Source organism: Glycine soja, chromosome 6 (genome assembly GCF_004193775.1).
Source record: "Glycine soja cultivar W05 chromosome 6, ASM419377v2, whole genome shotgun sequence".
Taxonomy (NCBI): domain Eukaryota; kingdom Viridiplantae; phylum Streptophyta; class Magnoliopsida; order Fabales; family Fabaceae; genus Glycine; species Glycine soja.
This window is the reverse complement of record NC_041007.1, coordinates 11,866,234-11,882,088: the sequence shown is the minus strand read 5'-3', so window position 1 is coordinate 11,882,088 and position 15,855 is coordinate 11,866,234. Positions and strand designations below refer to the sequence as shown.

Sequence of the window (15,855 nt, the reverse complement as noted above, 5' to 3'; positions counted from 1 at the left end):
CAAGAGATTGATGGAGTGGAGAAGACAGACTGAGTCTTACATATGATAAGTTGCATATTTGAATGTCTGTTTATCTCTTTGGGGGTGAAGTAAATATAAGTAATACCTCTGTAAGCGATTTTGAGCCTTAGAAACTTTCTTGCCTTGGACCGTCATTCCCACATCCTAAATTTTCATAAGAAAAAAATTAAATAAAAAAGTAATGTTCACTATTTATATATAAAAAATACAAAAACAAATTTTTAATTTTAATAAAATTGTTATGAATTTCTTTTTTTTATTTTTGTTCCAGAATAAATATATGCATAAATTAGAAAATAAAAATATAATTAACAAAAGAGTAAATAATATTATCTTAAACTTGAAAATTAACAAATAAATAGAATAAAAACCTTTTTAAAAAAGACAATTAAAAGGGAACAGTAGGAATATGCAGTAAACTATCATAAATTTTTTGATGCACTTGCAGTTATTTTAGTTTAACTCGTAATTTTGAATTTAGATCTAATAAATATGATGTTATATTAAATACTTTTAAAAAATTATCATTTATAATGATCATAAATAATTTAAATATAATTACTTTTCATAAAAGATACATGTTATTTGTTTTAAAAAAAAGTACGTGCCAAAAACAGTGGCATGGCAAATGACAAAAGAATGAAAAAATTATTCACCGGCTTAACCATATTTTCCCTGTATTTGGATGGTGGAAAATTAGTGGGCAGAGTGGATGGAAATAAAAGAAGTTAGAGTAAAAATATTTTTGAAAATGGTAAGATTTATTGTATTATTTTTTATCTGTTTTATTCACCCATTTTTTTATTTTTCATTTATTTATTTTTTATTTCTCTTCTATCAAATACTTTTAATTCCTAATTTTTTTGCATGCCTTACCTTCTAAAATAAAGTAATAAAGTGTAGAAGAATGGCTTTAAGTTTGAGGTCAATAATAATGGAATAATAATGATGAGAAGAAACAATTCAAAGTTTAAATAAGAGAAACTTGAAGAGAAAAAAAACATAATCTATGAAACTTCGTCAAAAAGTCGATCATTACTCATTCAAAAGGAAGAAACTAATAAAAATGAGGCATTAATTAGGTGGAATAAACTAAGAGCAAATTTGGTTTATGAGGGTTGATATTAGCCTACCCCCTACATATGGAGGTACAAGATAGGGGAATAACAATACTTCATGTTCATGGAAAGAATAATGCACTAAAATCAGAGAAAGTGTTAAAATTGGGGTCGGGGGTAACTCGTTTTTTTTTCGTATGGCGGGGGATATTTGTCAAAATCAATTACTATTGTTTTTTTTCTAATGTATTGTTGGTTGTCTTGTATATTTGATTTCGTTTTAGTATTGGATTAACGATATAGTTAAAGATAATACTAAAACTAGGTGTAATAATAAAGATATTTCGACTTCTTAAAGTGAGGATAATTCCTTCTACTTTTTTTTTTTTAATTTCACCATTTATGACTTATGAGCATTAAAAAGTTTTCAATATATTTTTTTAAAAACATTTTATTTTGTCACTATTAATTTATTTTTTTATATTCAAAATATAACGCATCACCCATATATATATATATATATATATATATATATATATATATATATATATATATATATATATATATATATATATATATATATATATATATATATATATATATATATATATGCAGCTAGTAATTGGGAAGAGCCTATTCTCATGTTGGAAACATGATTTCTCTCTGTCTTCAATTTGAAATAAATCCTTGAATCAAATGAGTTCACTGCACGAACGTCGTCATTGGTGACTGTCTGATGATGGCATTACGCATAGAGTATGATACGAGCAGAGGTTGCGAGTGAGAGCGGGAGAGGGGGAATGGGCCTTACTTCGAGGGAAGGTGACCTCCTAAAGAATATGAGAGAGAATGTTTACGTAACTTTTCATGCCCTTTATTATTGCATATTCGAGTATTTATACAAGGCAAGGACGTTATGTTGCTCTTCTTAACCGAATAACGGTACTAACAGAATCGATAACAGAATTGATAACTACCCTAGCTACTTGGAACAGCTAACTATGGAAGCTTCTTCTTTCCATCATGTCTCGTAGTCGATCAGGAAGCTGGGTCTCGATGTTCTTCGTTTGGGCCTTGTATCTGCAGTTTCGGGTCCAGTCGTGATATCGTTTAGGTGGTTGCTAACAATACCCTCACCCGTGAAGACCACCTTGTCCTCAAGGTGGTGAAGGTCGCGAACTTCCGGCCATGACTCCCAGGTGGTGTCCTCAGGGGGTTGTCCCGCCCACTGTACTAACACAAGTTGGTTTGGCGGAGATGATGAAGTGTCGAGTTTAGAGTCCAGAATACACAAAGGTCGTGCGACGGGTTTGTGAGCGATAAACTGTAAGGGCCAGCGATCGGGTTGGGTGGGTGGAGTTCCGTGATGCTCGCGTAGTAGTGAGCAGTGGAATACGGGGTGGATTCTTGCCTCGTCGGGTAGCTTGAGCTTGTATGAGACTTGCCCTACACGTTCACTTATCTGAAATGGCCCAAAATACCTTTTGGATAGTTTTGGGTGTATTAAACCTGCGACGGAACGCTGCCGGAAGGGTCGTAACTTAACGTAGACCCACTGGCCGATGCTGTATTTGACGTCACGGCGTTTTTCGTCTGCTACTTTTTTCATGGCGTCTTGTGCCTTACGAATACGCTGCTGCAGCTTTCGGTGAATTTCTTGGCGTGAGTGTAACATGGAATCCACAGCTTCATTTGTAGATGCTCCCTGGAGGTAATGCGGAAGTGTTGGTGGTGGTTTGCCATAGATGACCTCAAATGGCGTCATTCCTGAACTGGAGTGAATGGAGGTGTTGTAACACCATTCCGCCATTGTTAGATAACGATACCAGGTATTGGGTTGAGCATGAACGAAGGATCTGAGATACTGCTCCAGAACCCTATTCATGACTTCGGTTTGACCATCCGATTGTGGATGGTAAGCCGTGCTCATACGGAGTCGCGTTCCACTGAGTCGGAAAAGCTCACGCCAGAAGGAGCTGAGGAAGATTGGGTCTCTGTCGGAGACAATACTTCTCGGGAAGCCGTGATGTTTACAGACGATATCGATGAACAAGGAGGCGACCTTGAAGGCTGAGTGGTTCGACGGCAGAGCTCCAAGGTGAACACCCTTCGAGTATCTGTCGACAACTACCATTATAGTAGTATAACCGTGAGAAGAGGGGAGTTGGGTAATGAAATCCATGGAGATGTCCTCCCAGACTCCAGTCGGTGGCGGAAGAGGCTGAAGAAGACCGGCAGGTCGCTGTGTGCTAGACTTAGTCTGCTGACACGTGGTGCATTCCTTCACGAATCGTTTGATGTCCTTTCGTAATGAGGACCAGAAGAAGTTAGACTCTAACCTATGGGTGGTTTTGGTCACGCCGAGATGACCTCCGATTGGAGTTGCGTGAAATTCGAACATGAGGCTAGGTATGGACGGATTATCGTTGTTGAGCCAGATTCTATTCTTGAAGAGGATGAGTCCCTGATGAATGCGATAGTCAGGAAAGTCACCAGGATTGTCACGTACTTTGGAGAGTAGTTCTTGAAATTCGTTGCTGGAATGGAGGGTGTTGCGTAAATCACGCATGAAGTCAAGGTGAGGCACTGATAGGAGTAGGAACTCGCCGGAGGGAGTGGTACGGGATAGGGCGTCCGCAACTGCGTTTGAAGAACCCACCTTGTATTGTATCGTGTAGTCGAAACCCAAAAGCTTAGAAAGATAGTAGTGTTGCTCAGGTGTTTGGATAACTTGGGACATGAGCTCGCGGAGGCTTTTATGATCGGTGAAAATGGTGAAAGGATGGCCCAGAAGGTACTGGCGCCATTTGCGGACAGCAGCTACTATCGCGTGGAGTTCTCTGACGTAAGTGGAGGCATGAACCATTCGTGGGCCGAATTGCTTACTAAAGAACGCGAGTGGGTGGCCTTTCTGCATTAGAACCGCGCCCATGCCGGCGCCGGAAGCATCTGTTTCGATGATAAATGGTTCATCGAAATCGGGTAACGCAAGGACTGGGGCTGAAGTCATAGCTGTCTTTAATCGATCAAACGCGGACTGGGCTTCCGAGGGCCATTCGAATGGTTCCTTGGAGCAGAGAGAAGTGAGGGGGGCCGTAATCATAGCATAGTTCTTAATGAACTTTCTGTAGAAACCTGTGAGTCCTAGGAAGGACCTGAGTTCTTTGGCTGAGGATGGCGTGGGCCACTGCACCATGGCTTGGACCTTGGAGGGTTCCGGTTCGACACCTTGGCCTGACACAACGTGCCCTAAATACTCGATTTGCTTCTGAGCGAAAAGGCACTTGGTCTTCTTTAGATAGTACTGGCTTTGGAGAAGAGTCTGGAAGATGAGTTCGAGGTGGTGAAGGTGTGAAGCTAGTGTTCTGCTATATATCAATATATCATCGAAAAAAACCGCGGCAAACTTCCTCAGAAATGGCGTTAGCAAGGTATTCATTGCCGCCTGAAAAGTGGACGGCGCGTTACATAACCCAAAGGGCATTACGCGATATTCGTAGTGCCCTTGGTGGGTTCGAAAGGCAGTCTTTTCCACGTCGGGGCCGTGCATGAGTATTTGATGAAACCCTTGCCGGAGGTCGAGTTTGGAAAACCAGGCAGCGCCTCCTAACTCGTCCAGAAGTTCGTCGATCGTGGGTATTGGGAACCGATCTCGAACTGTTACTGCGTTTAGAGCTCGGTAATCGACACACATTCTCCAGGTTCCGTCCTTTTTCTTGACAAGCAATACCGGCGAGGAGTAAGGACTCATACTGGGTTGGATTAGACCGGATTCGAGGAGCTCTAAGACCTGCTTTTCGATTTCTGATTTCTGGACTTGTGGGTAACGATACGGTCTTACATTAATTGGGGTTGTGTTTGGTAGGAGGTTGATATGGTGGACGATGGATCGTGGGGGAGGGAGGGATGAAGGCTGTCGGAATAGCTTATGAAACTGAGTGAGAAGGGCTTCGACCGCAGGTATCGGGTGAGGAAGATGAAGTAATGGGTCGGGTTGTTGGTCGGGTATCATTTTTAAGTGGAAGAGGGCTGAAGCGGATCTGGTTTGTAATAACCGTTTAACTTGAGGGGCCGAAATTGGTTTTGGTCCAGTGGAGATATCAGCGTGTAATTCAATGGGTCGGCCCATATGGGTGAACTTCATGGAAAACGCGGTGTAGTCAGTAATAACAGGCCCAAATTGTCGTAGCCATTCTATGCCCAATACAGCATCCGCACCACTGATAGGGAGCAAATGGAACGTGACCGTGAACTGGTGGCCCTGAAGGAGAAGTGACGTATCACGGCAAACTTGATTGCATTCAAGGACAGAGCCGTTGCCAACCAGGACGTGAAGTGGGTTTGTGTTTTCGGTTTTGAGATGAAGGAACTGGGCAAGTCGGGGTTGAAGGAAGTTATGGGTACTTCCACTGTCTATGAGAATGGTGAGGGAGGAGTGATTGATGATTCCGACGAGTCGGAAGGTCTCGGAGGAGGGGAGGCCAGAAAGGGCGTGGAGACTCACGTGGGGGGAAGTAAAATCTGAGGTTGTGTCTAGGTCGAGGGGACACGCTGGAATCGGTTCCGGCAGTAAAGGAGGTTCGGGGTTGGGCTCATCTGGTAGCAAGGAGGGGTTGTCAGCGATGAATAAAAGAACGCGTCCTTTACATCTGTGGGTGGAACTCCACTTTTCCTCACAATTGTAGCAAAGCCCCTTTTCTCGACGAAGGGCCATTTCTTCTGGAGTTCTTTGAACGTATGTAGACTGTGGTTTCCGGCTAGGAGGAGCATAGGATGGTGATGGTGTATTGTGACCTCGTGATGGTGCTTGCCGGCGGTCACGAATCTTGTCTTCCTGTAACTTGGCAAGGGCCATGGCCTGGGGAAGGGAAATGGGCTGGAGAGCTAGCACTTCTCTTCGAATATCCTGTGTTAAACCTGAAACGAAACAGCTTAATAGGAATGGTGGGGGTAAGCCAATAACACGATTGGCCAACCGTTCAAACTCCGTTAAGTACTCATTAACCGTGCCTCGTTGTGTTAGCTTGAATAACGCCCCCTTCGGGTCATCATAAAAAGAAGGAGCGAACCTGGATTCGAGGGCTTGTAAGAAACCTGACCATGACGTAATAAATCCATTCCTAAACATCCATTGGTACCAGCTTAACGCAGCTCCGTCAAGGTAAAAAGAGGCCACAGTGATTCTTTCTTCTTCCGGCGTATTCTGGTATTCGAAAAGTTGTGAGATCTTGAAGATCCACCCCATAGGGTCGCGTCCGTCAAACCTAGGGACGTCAATCTTGACGGAGTTACGCTGATGAAACTGGGAAGAGGTCCCATGGTGTTCTCGAGCCGGAGATCGGAGGTGGAGATGATCAAGAAGTGTATCCACCTTGCCGGAAAGTTCAGAGTACTTGTCAACAAGGTCAGCATGTTTATCTAGGAGGGAGGATTGGCTATTAGAGAGACGAGTAATAGCTTCTTCAAGCCTATCGGTGGTAGTTTTCCTTGTTGCATGGTCCGCCATGGTGGACGTAGCGCCGGCAGGTCGGACCAGTGATACGAGCAGAGGTTGCGAGTGAGAGCGGGAGAGGGGGAATGGGCCTTACTTCGAGGGAAGGTGACCTCCTAAAGAATATGAGAGAGAATGTTTACGTAACTTTTCATGCCCTTTATTATTGCATATTCGAGTATTTATACAAGGCAAGGACGTTATGTTGCTCTTCTTAACCGAATAACGGTACTAACAGAATCGATAACAGAATTGATAACTACCCTAGCTACTTGGAACAGCTAACTATGGAAGCTTCTTCTTTCCATCATGTCTCGTAGTCGATCAGGAAGCTGGGTCTCGATGTTCTTCGTTTGGGCCTTGTATCTGCAGTTTCGGGTCCAGTCGTGATATCGTTTAGGTGGTTGCTAACAGAGTAATTAGGCTTAAGTCCAGACAAGTGACGACGGTGCAAAACACTTCAAAAAGCAAAAAATGGGGATTGCTCATGCTAGTTACTATAAGTTGTTCGTTGATTATAGTAATTATCAATTAACTTTAATCTCAATTTCAAGAAAGATTAAGAAAAAACTACTTAATAAATAACTATTATTAAAATGGACAGGAAATTGAAGACAGGATATTAATTTTATTTATTCATAATCAATTCTTTTTATTTTTATTTTTTATAAGCTAAAGTTTTTTTAAGATATTGAATTGCATTTTTTAAAATTAAAAACTTATTGGTAATGATGACTAATGACTTCATACTTTACATTTATTTCATTTTTTTTAATGAACTGTATAAAACTACCAATATTTATTTTTTACATCTGTATCATGATATGAATTGTATATAAAAAAACTCCCTTGTTTTAATTTTTCATGTTTGTACCATTAAATATCTAAAAAAATCTCATGTTTATTTATTTTTATATTTAAAAACAATTTTGTCGTATCACGTCGCATCACGTTAAGTAGTACGTTGCTGACACCTACTCATGCATTGAGACATGAGTTGGCTCTTCATGTAGCTTGTAGACCTTAGCATATTCATATACATATAATTAAAATAAAAGGACATAACAAGAGAGGGCCAGCTTGACAAAGCATATCTCTATACTTCAGAATTCAGATTTCAGATCACCATTTCAACCGCATATTTCATCGTCAACCATATTTATTTGTAAAATTAATTTTAGAGCCAAATATGTTTTTAACTTTTATAAATATAATTTTATTTAATTTTTGTTTAAAAAAATATGATCAATGTTTAAGGATAACATAAATATACATTTAGTTTTTACGTTATGTATCACTTTAAATATTGATGTGACATAATTAAATATATGATTATTTTTTAAAAATTATGAAGATTAAAATAAAAAAATTGAAGAATTGAAATTAAATAAAATTATATTTACAATATTTAAACAGTAAAAATACAATAAAATTGTTTGATATTCTTAGAATATATAATGTGAGAAGTTTAATTTAATCTCAAAAACTAATTCAAGGAGTGAGGATTGTCTCTCATTTATATATATTCTAATGTAAAATTATTTTTAATCGATGTAAGACTTAGATTATTTCCAACAGCTATTTCAGTTGTAGAATTGCTTCATACTGGAGACGATCACAATATATATTTTGTAATGTCACATTGAACCAGTCAGTGGACCTGCCCAAGTTCTTGAACAATAATTTTCTTTCTCTTCAATATTCAAAGGTTGTTGCTTCCAATACGTCCAAGTTGTTTCCTGGATCTTTCTGAAAGTTAAAAAAGAAATACATTCAAAAATGTAATTTTATATTCTGAATTGACAAAAAGGGTCTTCACTATCGTAAATTCTCTCTATTCCTGACTTATACACGAGCCCAGGTCCATAAGGATTTAATTGAGGCCTGAGGCTTCGTCGTTATCGGGCCCGTTGTTGGCCCATCGGGTCATCTCGAAACTCTTATCAATGGCATGGAGTAATTTAACCATGATAAAGGACATTTATTTCCTGCACTCCACAATTGAATCCATTAACCTCTCATTATATTTCGTGGATATGCCTTTTAGTGAGGGATAGACAGACATGTGCAGGAAATGGAAGGAAATGATGAAAGTGAAAGACTTGAATGCATACATAAAAGGTTCTTGATGGCGAAAGATTAAAATGTAAAATAATTAATAAGAACTTTCGGGATAAAAATAAAATATTTAGAAATATTTGAGGTCAAATTAGTCATAACAGATTACATATAAAAATTCATCATCAATCAAATAACTTCCAATAATAAAGAACATACTAATACATGATGTGCACAGTTATGATCCATTTGGGACTCTAATATTCCTTTTGAACATGTTTTGATGTTCAACTCTTGAAAAAGTTTAGTTTAAGAAAGTGAAAGGAAAGAAAAAAAATAAAAAAAAATGAAATAATTATGAGTTACTCCCTTCTATCCTTTATATAAAAAATTAATAATTAATTTATTAACATCAACAAAAGTAAGTTAGTTAATTTAATCAATAATATCATAAATTTAAATTTTATTCCAAAAACACTCATAAAAAATAGTGGTAATATTTAATGATACAACACATAACTTAAGGGGTGATATTTTTTCATCAATGAATGTGCTTGTATTGTTAAGGGAAAAACTTTAATTTTTTATGGTAAAAAATTCATTTATACATGTTATTTCACAAGAAAAAAAAGAAAAAATAGTGGTAATATTTAATGATACAACACATAACTTAAGAGGTGATATTTTTTCATCAATGAACGTGCTTGTATTGTTAAGGGACAAAATTTTAATTTTTATGGTAAAAAAATCATTTATACATGTTATTTCACAAGAAAAAAAGAAAAAAAAAATCCAAGATCGGTTGAATTTCAAATATTCAAATTTACCACTAGAATACAAAAACTTCATATTCTGAATTGTACCGAAAAAATTATTTATTTCAAAGAGATTTACTTAAAACTTTGAAAAAACAACAAAGATTGTTGTCTTATTTGTCAAAGAAAGATAGAATACCATATAAAAAATTAATAAATTAATTTGATATTCAAGAGTCACAAATTCGTTAAATTGAATAGTAATTTTCAATTATTGGATTCGACAAAATAGTCTCGTAACTTCGAGAGAAGGAGTGCCTCCTCACAAAGGGAGTGGCCATGACCAAGCAAGGTCAATAAATCCATTCATTTGCATGAACAATGAATGAGCATCTTTCTTAATAATTAAGGGTATAAAGAAAATTTAACAAGTAATACATTTTCAAGTAGGTTAATGTTTCTTATAAGTGGAACTAAAACAATAAACTCATTTGTTATTTTTATAAAAAAGGAGCGGAGGGAATATTTGGTAAGAAAGAAAATAAAATGAAACAAAGTTTAGAAAAAAAATCTTTTCTCTTATTTGATTTGGTAGTAAGTGAAAAGAAAGAAAGAGAAATATTTTAAAATAACTTAAATATCCTTGATATAATAATATAAAAAAAGTGTATAAAAAAGAGAATAATTAACATTAAGCTTGTGCATCAACGGACATGGAGTGTTTTAACATAACTAAATCTTGAGTTTAAATTCTTAATATGTAATTATGTTAAATACTTAAAAGAAGAAATTTATCAATAATGATTCGAACAAGATTGTTAGAGGATACTTGGTCTAGAAAAAACAAAAATGAGGGTAATTCAATCTTTTATTTTCAACTTATTATTTTCTCAGTTTATTTTTATAAATCCGACAAATTCAATTTTGTTGTGAGCCCCACAATTTTTTTTTCACTCTTTCACTATATCTGTTGTTCCAGTCAGTGGAAAGAAAGTAAAAAAGCCATGCTTTTGCCCCCTCCCTCACAAATATATTTTCATAACAAAACCCGAATTCTCTCACGCCCACTCCATCTCCAAACTATGCAAATGATTACAATCATTCAGCGAATTATAAGCTGAAGACACTTTGAAGTTGCCATCCTGGGTACCAATCCCAGATAAAATTATCAGCTCCTTTTGGAACGCTTTGAAGGAGGAATTGCTCGAACGGAATCCAAAACTTGAGAATGGAGAAAGGGAGATAGCTTTGCAAATCCCAAAATCCATGAGCGTTTGTATAATCATAAACTTTTCTTGAGACATGAATATGATCAGGAGGAATTTCTTAACATGAGGCTCAAGGTCTCTTAAATTAGAGGTAATATTATCATGTTTTAGTGTAGTGACATAATATATTTAATCTTAACCAATGTGTGATTTACCTTATAAGAAGTTTATGCTTGATTGAAGGTGTAAACCTTTTTTTCCTTTTTAATGGATTGAAAGATGTTAACCTTGGTTAACACTTACTGTGGCAAATTTGGGTCGGTCCTATTTTTTAAGTAAAGGTGGTTATATATATAAATTGGGCCATGAGCTTAGTCTCAAACAATTCTATTTTAAAGAAAGAACAAGATTATAAATCCTTTTGAAAAGGATATAACGTGAGATTTGTTAATTTATTTTCTAAAAACATTGATTAAGAAACTAATCGTATTTTTTAATTAAAAATTGTGATAAACTTATATTAATATTTGCAAGAGTGTGTTAGTAATTTTTTTTATATTTTTTTACTCATTACTCAATATTCTAAAATTAACATTCTTTGTAAACATTATCCAACAGCCAAAGTAGTTAATATGATATAGTAACTCTAAAGATCGGTTAAGAGAATAAAAAAAATCTTTCAGCACATTTAATACATGTGTAGTAAATGTAAGTTTTGTGAATTTTTTTCTCAAATTTTGATAAAGAAAAAATTGAATTGAACGTGTGTTTTTTCCAAACGAACGAGTGACGAAAAACAGTTGTTGGCCTTCCTTGCTCCAATATCCAAGGTTGTTTTGGTCATTATGGTTCATCATCACATAAGAACAGCCTAGAACCGACCCGGCACAAACATACGACACGAGGAGCAAAGAGAGATGGGAACCGTTAGTAACATTGGCTTCCCTTCAGTATTCAGAGTTCCTCTAGATTCACAACAAGCACTATCAAAGCAGATGAAGAATAAATCATCGTGTTGTTTCATGGTTCCTCCTAATCATAACTATTCTATTAGGCCTAGTCCAATACGTTGTAATAAACTATCAGAAAGTGGGATTGAGGAGAACCCCACGACCACAAGCACGAGCAAGAGGCCCTCTAAGAACAAGGACAGGATGGAGGAGTACAATATAGCTATGAAGAGAATGATGAGGAACCCTTATGAGTATCACCATGATCTGGGTCAGTTTCATCTATATCCTATTATTTGACATTTGCTACCTAGTACTTTTGTTTGCACCATTTCATTGAGATGCTACCAATATTTGATATGATTATGATATTGAGAAATGTGAGGGATATGTAAGGGGAAGGAATGACCTTGCAGATGGGTTTTTGTTAATCACTGTTGCATTATTAGATGGTGCTAGATATACCAATGATAGTGTGATTTTGTTCCTCACTCCTTTGGTTATACTTGCAATCTTCGATTGTTATATTAGTTTGTGCCTCTTGGCTTAAAATTGGAGAGGGTGTTTTACAAAGGGAGGGAGAGAGAGAGAGAGAGAGAGAGAGAGAGGATTTACTCATCTATCAATCACTTTTTGAAAACGTCATCTTCTGTTATGTGGTTGAGATTCCTTGTGCTCCCTCCCCCAACTGTAAAATGCAAAGCGTGTGCTATACTATTACTGTGTAATGTTTAATTTTAATTAGTACAGAGTCTACATACTTAAGTTTTGATTTTGATGTATATGGCCCTTGAAAAAGACTATTTTTTTTACCCTTAGTGTTTGGGTTTGAGCATAACTCAACCCCAAAAGCTTCCCACTCATGTATTATTTTGACCATCTTTATGCCAAGGACTAGACATCTCAAGCATGAAGGACTAGATATCTTGAGTTGAAGTTTGCAAGATTGAACATCTCCAGGTGATTCAATAGCAGCTCAATGAACAAGTGGTCTGATAAGCCCAACAATAACCATTAGGATATGTTCTAATACCATTTTGAAATCTGGGTTTCAATCTGACTCTATCCTGAAAACTAGCTTATGGGATGGGAAATTGTCCCTCAATGTTATATACACTATTTTAGTCACACCACTAGTCAATGTAGGATCTCCAACATTAAATTTTCTTCGTGTATGGTAAGACCTAATACATCATTCAACTGATGTAACCAGTGATTCCTGATTTTCAGGTATGAATTATACTCTTATAACGGACAACTTGATTGTGGGCTCTCAACCACAGAAACCTGAAGACATAGATCACCTCAAAAAGGAAGAGGGCGTGGCATACATTTTAAACTTACAACAAGATAAGGATGTTGAGTATTGGGGAGTAGACTTGCAGTCAATAATAAGAAGGTGTCGTGAACTTGAAATTAGCCACACGAGGAGACCGGTAAGCAAGCCTGTTTTCTGTAAATTTATTGAGGATAAAGAAAAACAAAACCTCTGGTATTGTGATAATCTAGACAACATATGACTAGCCAAATGTTATCAGGAAGTGTAGATTTTTTGAAGGAACTAAGGAGATAGGTAGAGAAAGGGGAGTACTCAAAACTTGACTTCTTTGCTTGATTTTGGCTCATTATGCAAATTTAGTACATCAGTATTTTACATTATGCAGGACACCTTTTGCTACATGTGATACAATGAGACATGACTCTTGGAAGATACTAGTATAGGAAAAATACTATGAACCTTAAATATTCATGAACATAAAAATGAATCGAGTTTATTGATGGCTCCGTTCTCCTATTGCCAACAGGTCTGAGCTATCTTGACTAGTCTAATCTCTAACCCAATGCAATAGACTATATACCATGTCAAAAATGAGAAAAGTTATCTTCACTCTGAAATTGTTCCAAGTTTTTTGCTTACTTGTTCTTAAATTAAATTATCTTCACATTTTTTTATCTTATGTTATTAGGCAAAAGACTTTGACCCAGATTCCTTGCGAAATGGACTACCTAAAGCAGTCTCGTCCTTGGACTGGGCATTTTCTGAGGGAAAAGGAAGAGTTTATGTACATTGTACAGCTGGACTTGGAAGAGCTCCAGCGGCGGCAATTGCTTATTTGTTCTGGTTTTGTGACATGAATGTGAGTCCTAAACCCTCACCTTATCTTTGAATCCAGAAACAACTTCTGTTTTTCTTTTTGATGGGCAAATGTTAATTGTTAGTTTGTTAGTTTTTTGTTAATAGGAGGGATCAAACCCACGAACTTTCCCTCATTTTCTTCTTTCTTAACCGTCTAACCAACTTCATATCTCCATAAACAATTTCCATACTACTTAATTTTTCACAAGCGTTATGGTTGCATATCATCCACTTGGTGGTGATAGATTGGTTCACGGATTTATTAATCGTGATTTCATTTTTTCACAAATGAATGTGGCATTTTTCTTTGGACAGCTAAATAAAGCATATGATATGCTAACTTCAAAGAGACCTTGTGGACCAAATAAAAGAGCAATACGTGGAGCTACTTACGATTTGGCTAAGAATGATCCGTGGAAGGAGCCATTTGAGAATCTTCCAGAATATGCATTTGAGGATATAGCAGATTGGGAAAGGAACTTGATTCAAGATCGTGTCCGCTCCCTTCGTGGAACTTGATAACTTCGGTAAGTGTTTCTGACTTTCTGCTATGAAAAGCGATGGTGTTGTTGGGTTTTTGCGAATCTGTATTACTAAAATAGTGAGGGAAGCTATTATAGCTTTTGCACTTTCTTGGTTCTTGCATCAATATGGGGATAATATGGTGAAACAAATCATCCCCATACTGAGATTCACAAAGTCATTTTTTAAGCCCTGATATGCTTACATGTAACATTGTGTGATGAGATGCGATGCTGTATGTGTGATTCACAGGTTTCTACATATTAGAGATTCCTACATAGATTACCACCCTTGCTGGGATGGCGCCAGTTGCCATGATACTGCTCAAGACTGGAGATTTTTTCAAGCAGATTCATGCTAATATGAACATATAGTTTATAATAACGTGTACGAAATATTCAGTATAGTATAGACTATAGAGTGGTAAATAATCAATTTTGCGAATAATGCACCATATTTGTAGACGTCCTAATAATATCTGAGTATGCAAAATGATATTGGTCTGTCAATTCTAAACAGTGCCAAAATGATGTATATAATTAGAGGGTAACCCTCACTTTACTTTCCGATGATAACTTTTTGGAATTGAGTTCGACACAAATTCATGGTATCATAAATCCATTAGCATTTAGGAGTGTCATGGTGCTTCAGATCAAGGCCATGCAACTACGTGTTTCTTAACACTATTTAAAAGCCATCTTAAACATACTATCTTTAGAAGGCATCGAGAGGGAATTGCACTCATGAATTTGAAAGTAAACAAGAGTTAAGGGCTGTAAAAACAGATGATACAAAACTTACGTGAATGGAATGACTAAAATGAAATAAACAGCAGTAAAGAAAGAACTGAAACAATTTCTTCTAAAAATAAAAATAATTTATTGTGATAGTGATAGAGTAATTTTACCATTGACTAAAATATGATTTATTGTTCATGAGTAAGGTTAATTTCTTTGTTGACGACTTCATTCAACACTTGCAATTTGGAACTGTCACAACTCACAACATTTCAATTTGGCTGTGAAAAAAAGAAAGACATTAAATTTGAGAGAATCGTTATACGAATTTGGCTCGAACTCAGTATATTATTAACAATTGCGTATATTTAAATCTATACTCGTTTTTTCAAGATAAAATAATATAAATTTTTTAGAGATACTCTTTTACTCTGAAGATTTTCTCTTGAAGTGATATCTTAGTTTGTTTACTACTGAAAAAGTTGAAGTGTTGCAGAAACAATCATTAAAGAACTTTTATGGTTGTCAAATCTTTATGGCCATTCGTATTTAGCTCTCAAATCATACCAATTCTTAGCTGTAAGCACCTATTACAATGACATAATCTCCAGCTGGATTATCATCATTCACTCAAACATCCTTCAATTTAATGGTAGTGTAGTGCAAGCAAAATAAGGTTGCTACATTCCGAGGTTAAGGTCAAAGGTTAAACTTACATTTGTCGTTACAGATGCTTTATTTACGAGGAATCATAACAATGAATCCAGCCTTATTATAAGTGAGACATCCCAACATAACACTCAAACGCTTTATCATCACGATTGAGACATCCCTTGCTGAAACACTCATTTCATTAAAATATCTCTAGGTAGAAAAAAAATACAATTCGCTTTTCCAATGAATAAAAAAAAATTGATT

The 15,855-nt window shown here is 36.3% G+C and overlaps 1 protein-coding gene across 1 annotated transcript; it reads left to right on the top strand.

Annotated features, from left to right (window-relative positions):
* Positions 1-11,443: 11,443 nt before the first annotated feature.
* Positions 11,444-14,775, top strand: LOC114415706 (phosphoglucan phosphatase LSF2, chloroplastic-like). The gene is made up of 5 exons (XM_028380528.1): positions 11,444-11,812; positions 12,772-12,977; positions 13,509-13,679; positions 13,994-14,205; positions 14,453-14,775. The coding sequence occupies exons 1-4, from the start codon at positions 11,509-11,511 to the stop codon at positions 14,195-14,197; spliced, it is 885 nt and encodes a 294-aa protein (XP_028236329.1). The 5' UTR covers positions 11,444-11,508; the 3' UTR covers positions 14,198-14,205; positions 14,453-14,775.
* The last annotated feature ends 1,080 nt before the right edge of the window (positions 14,776-15,855 follow it).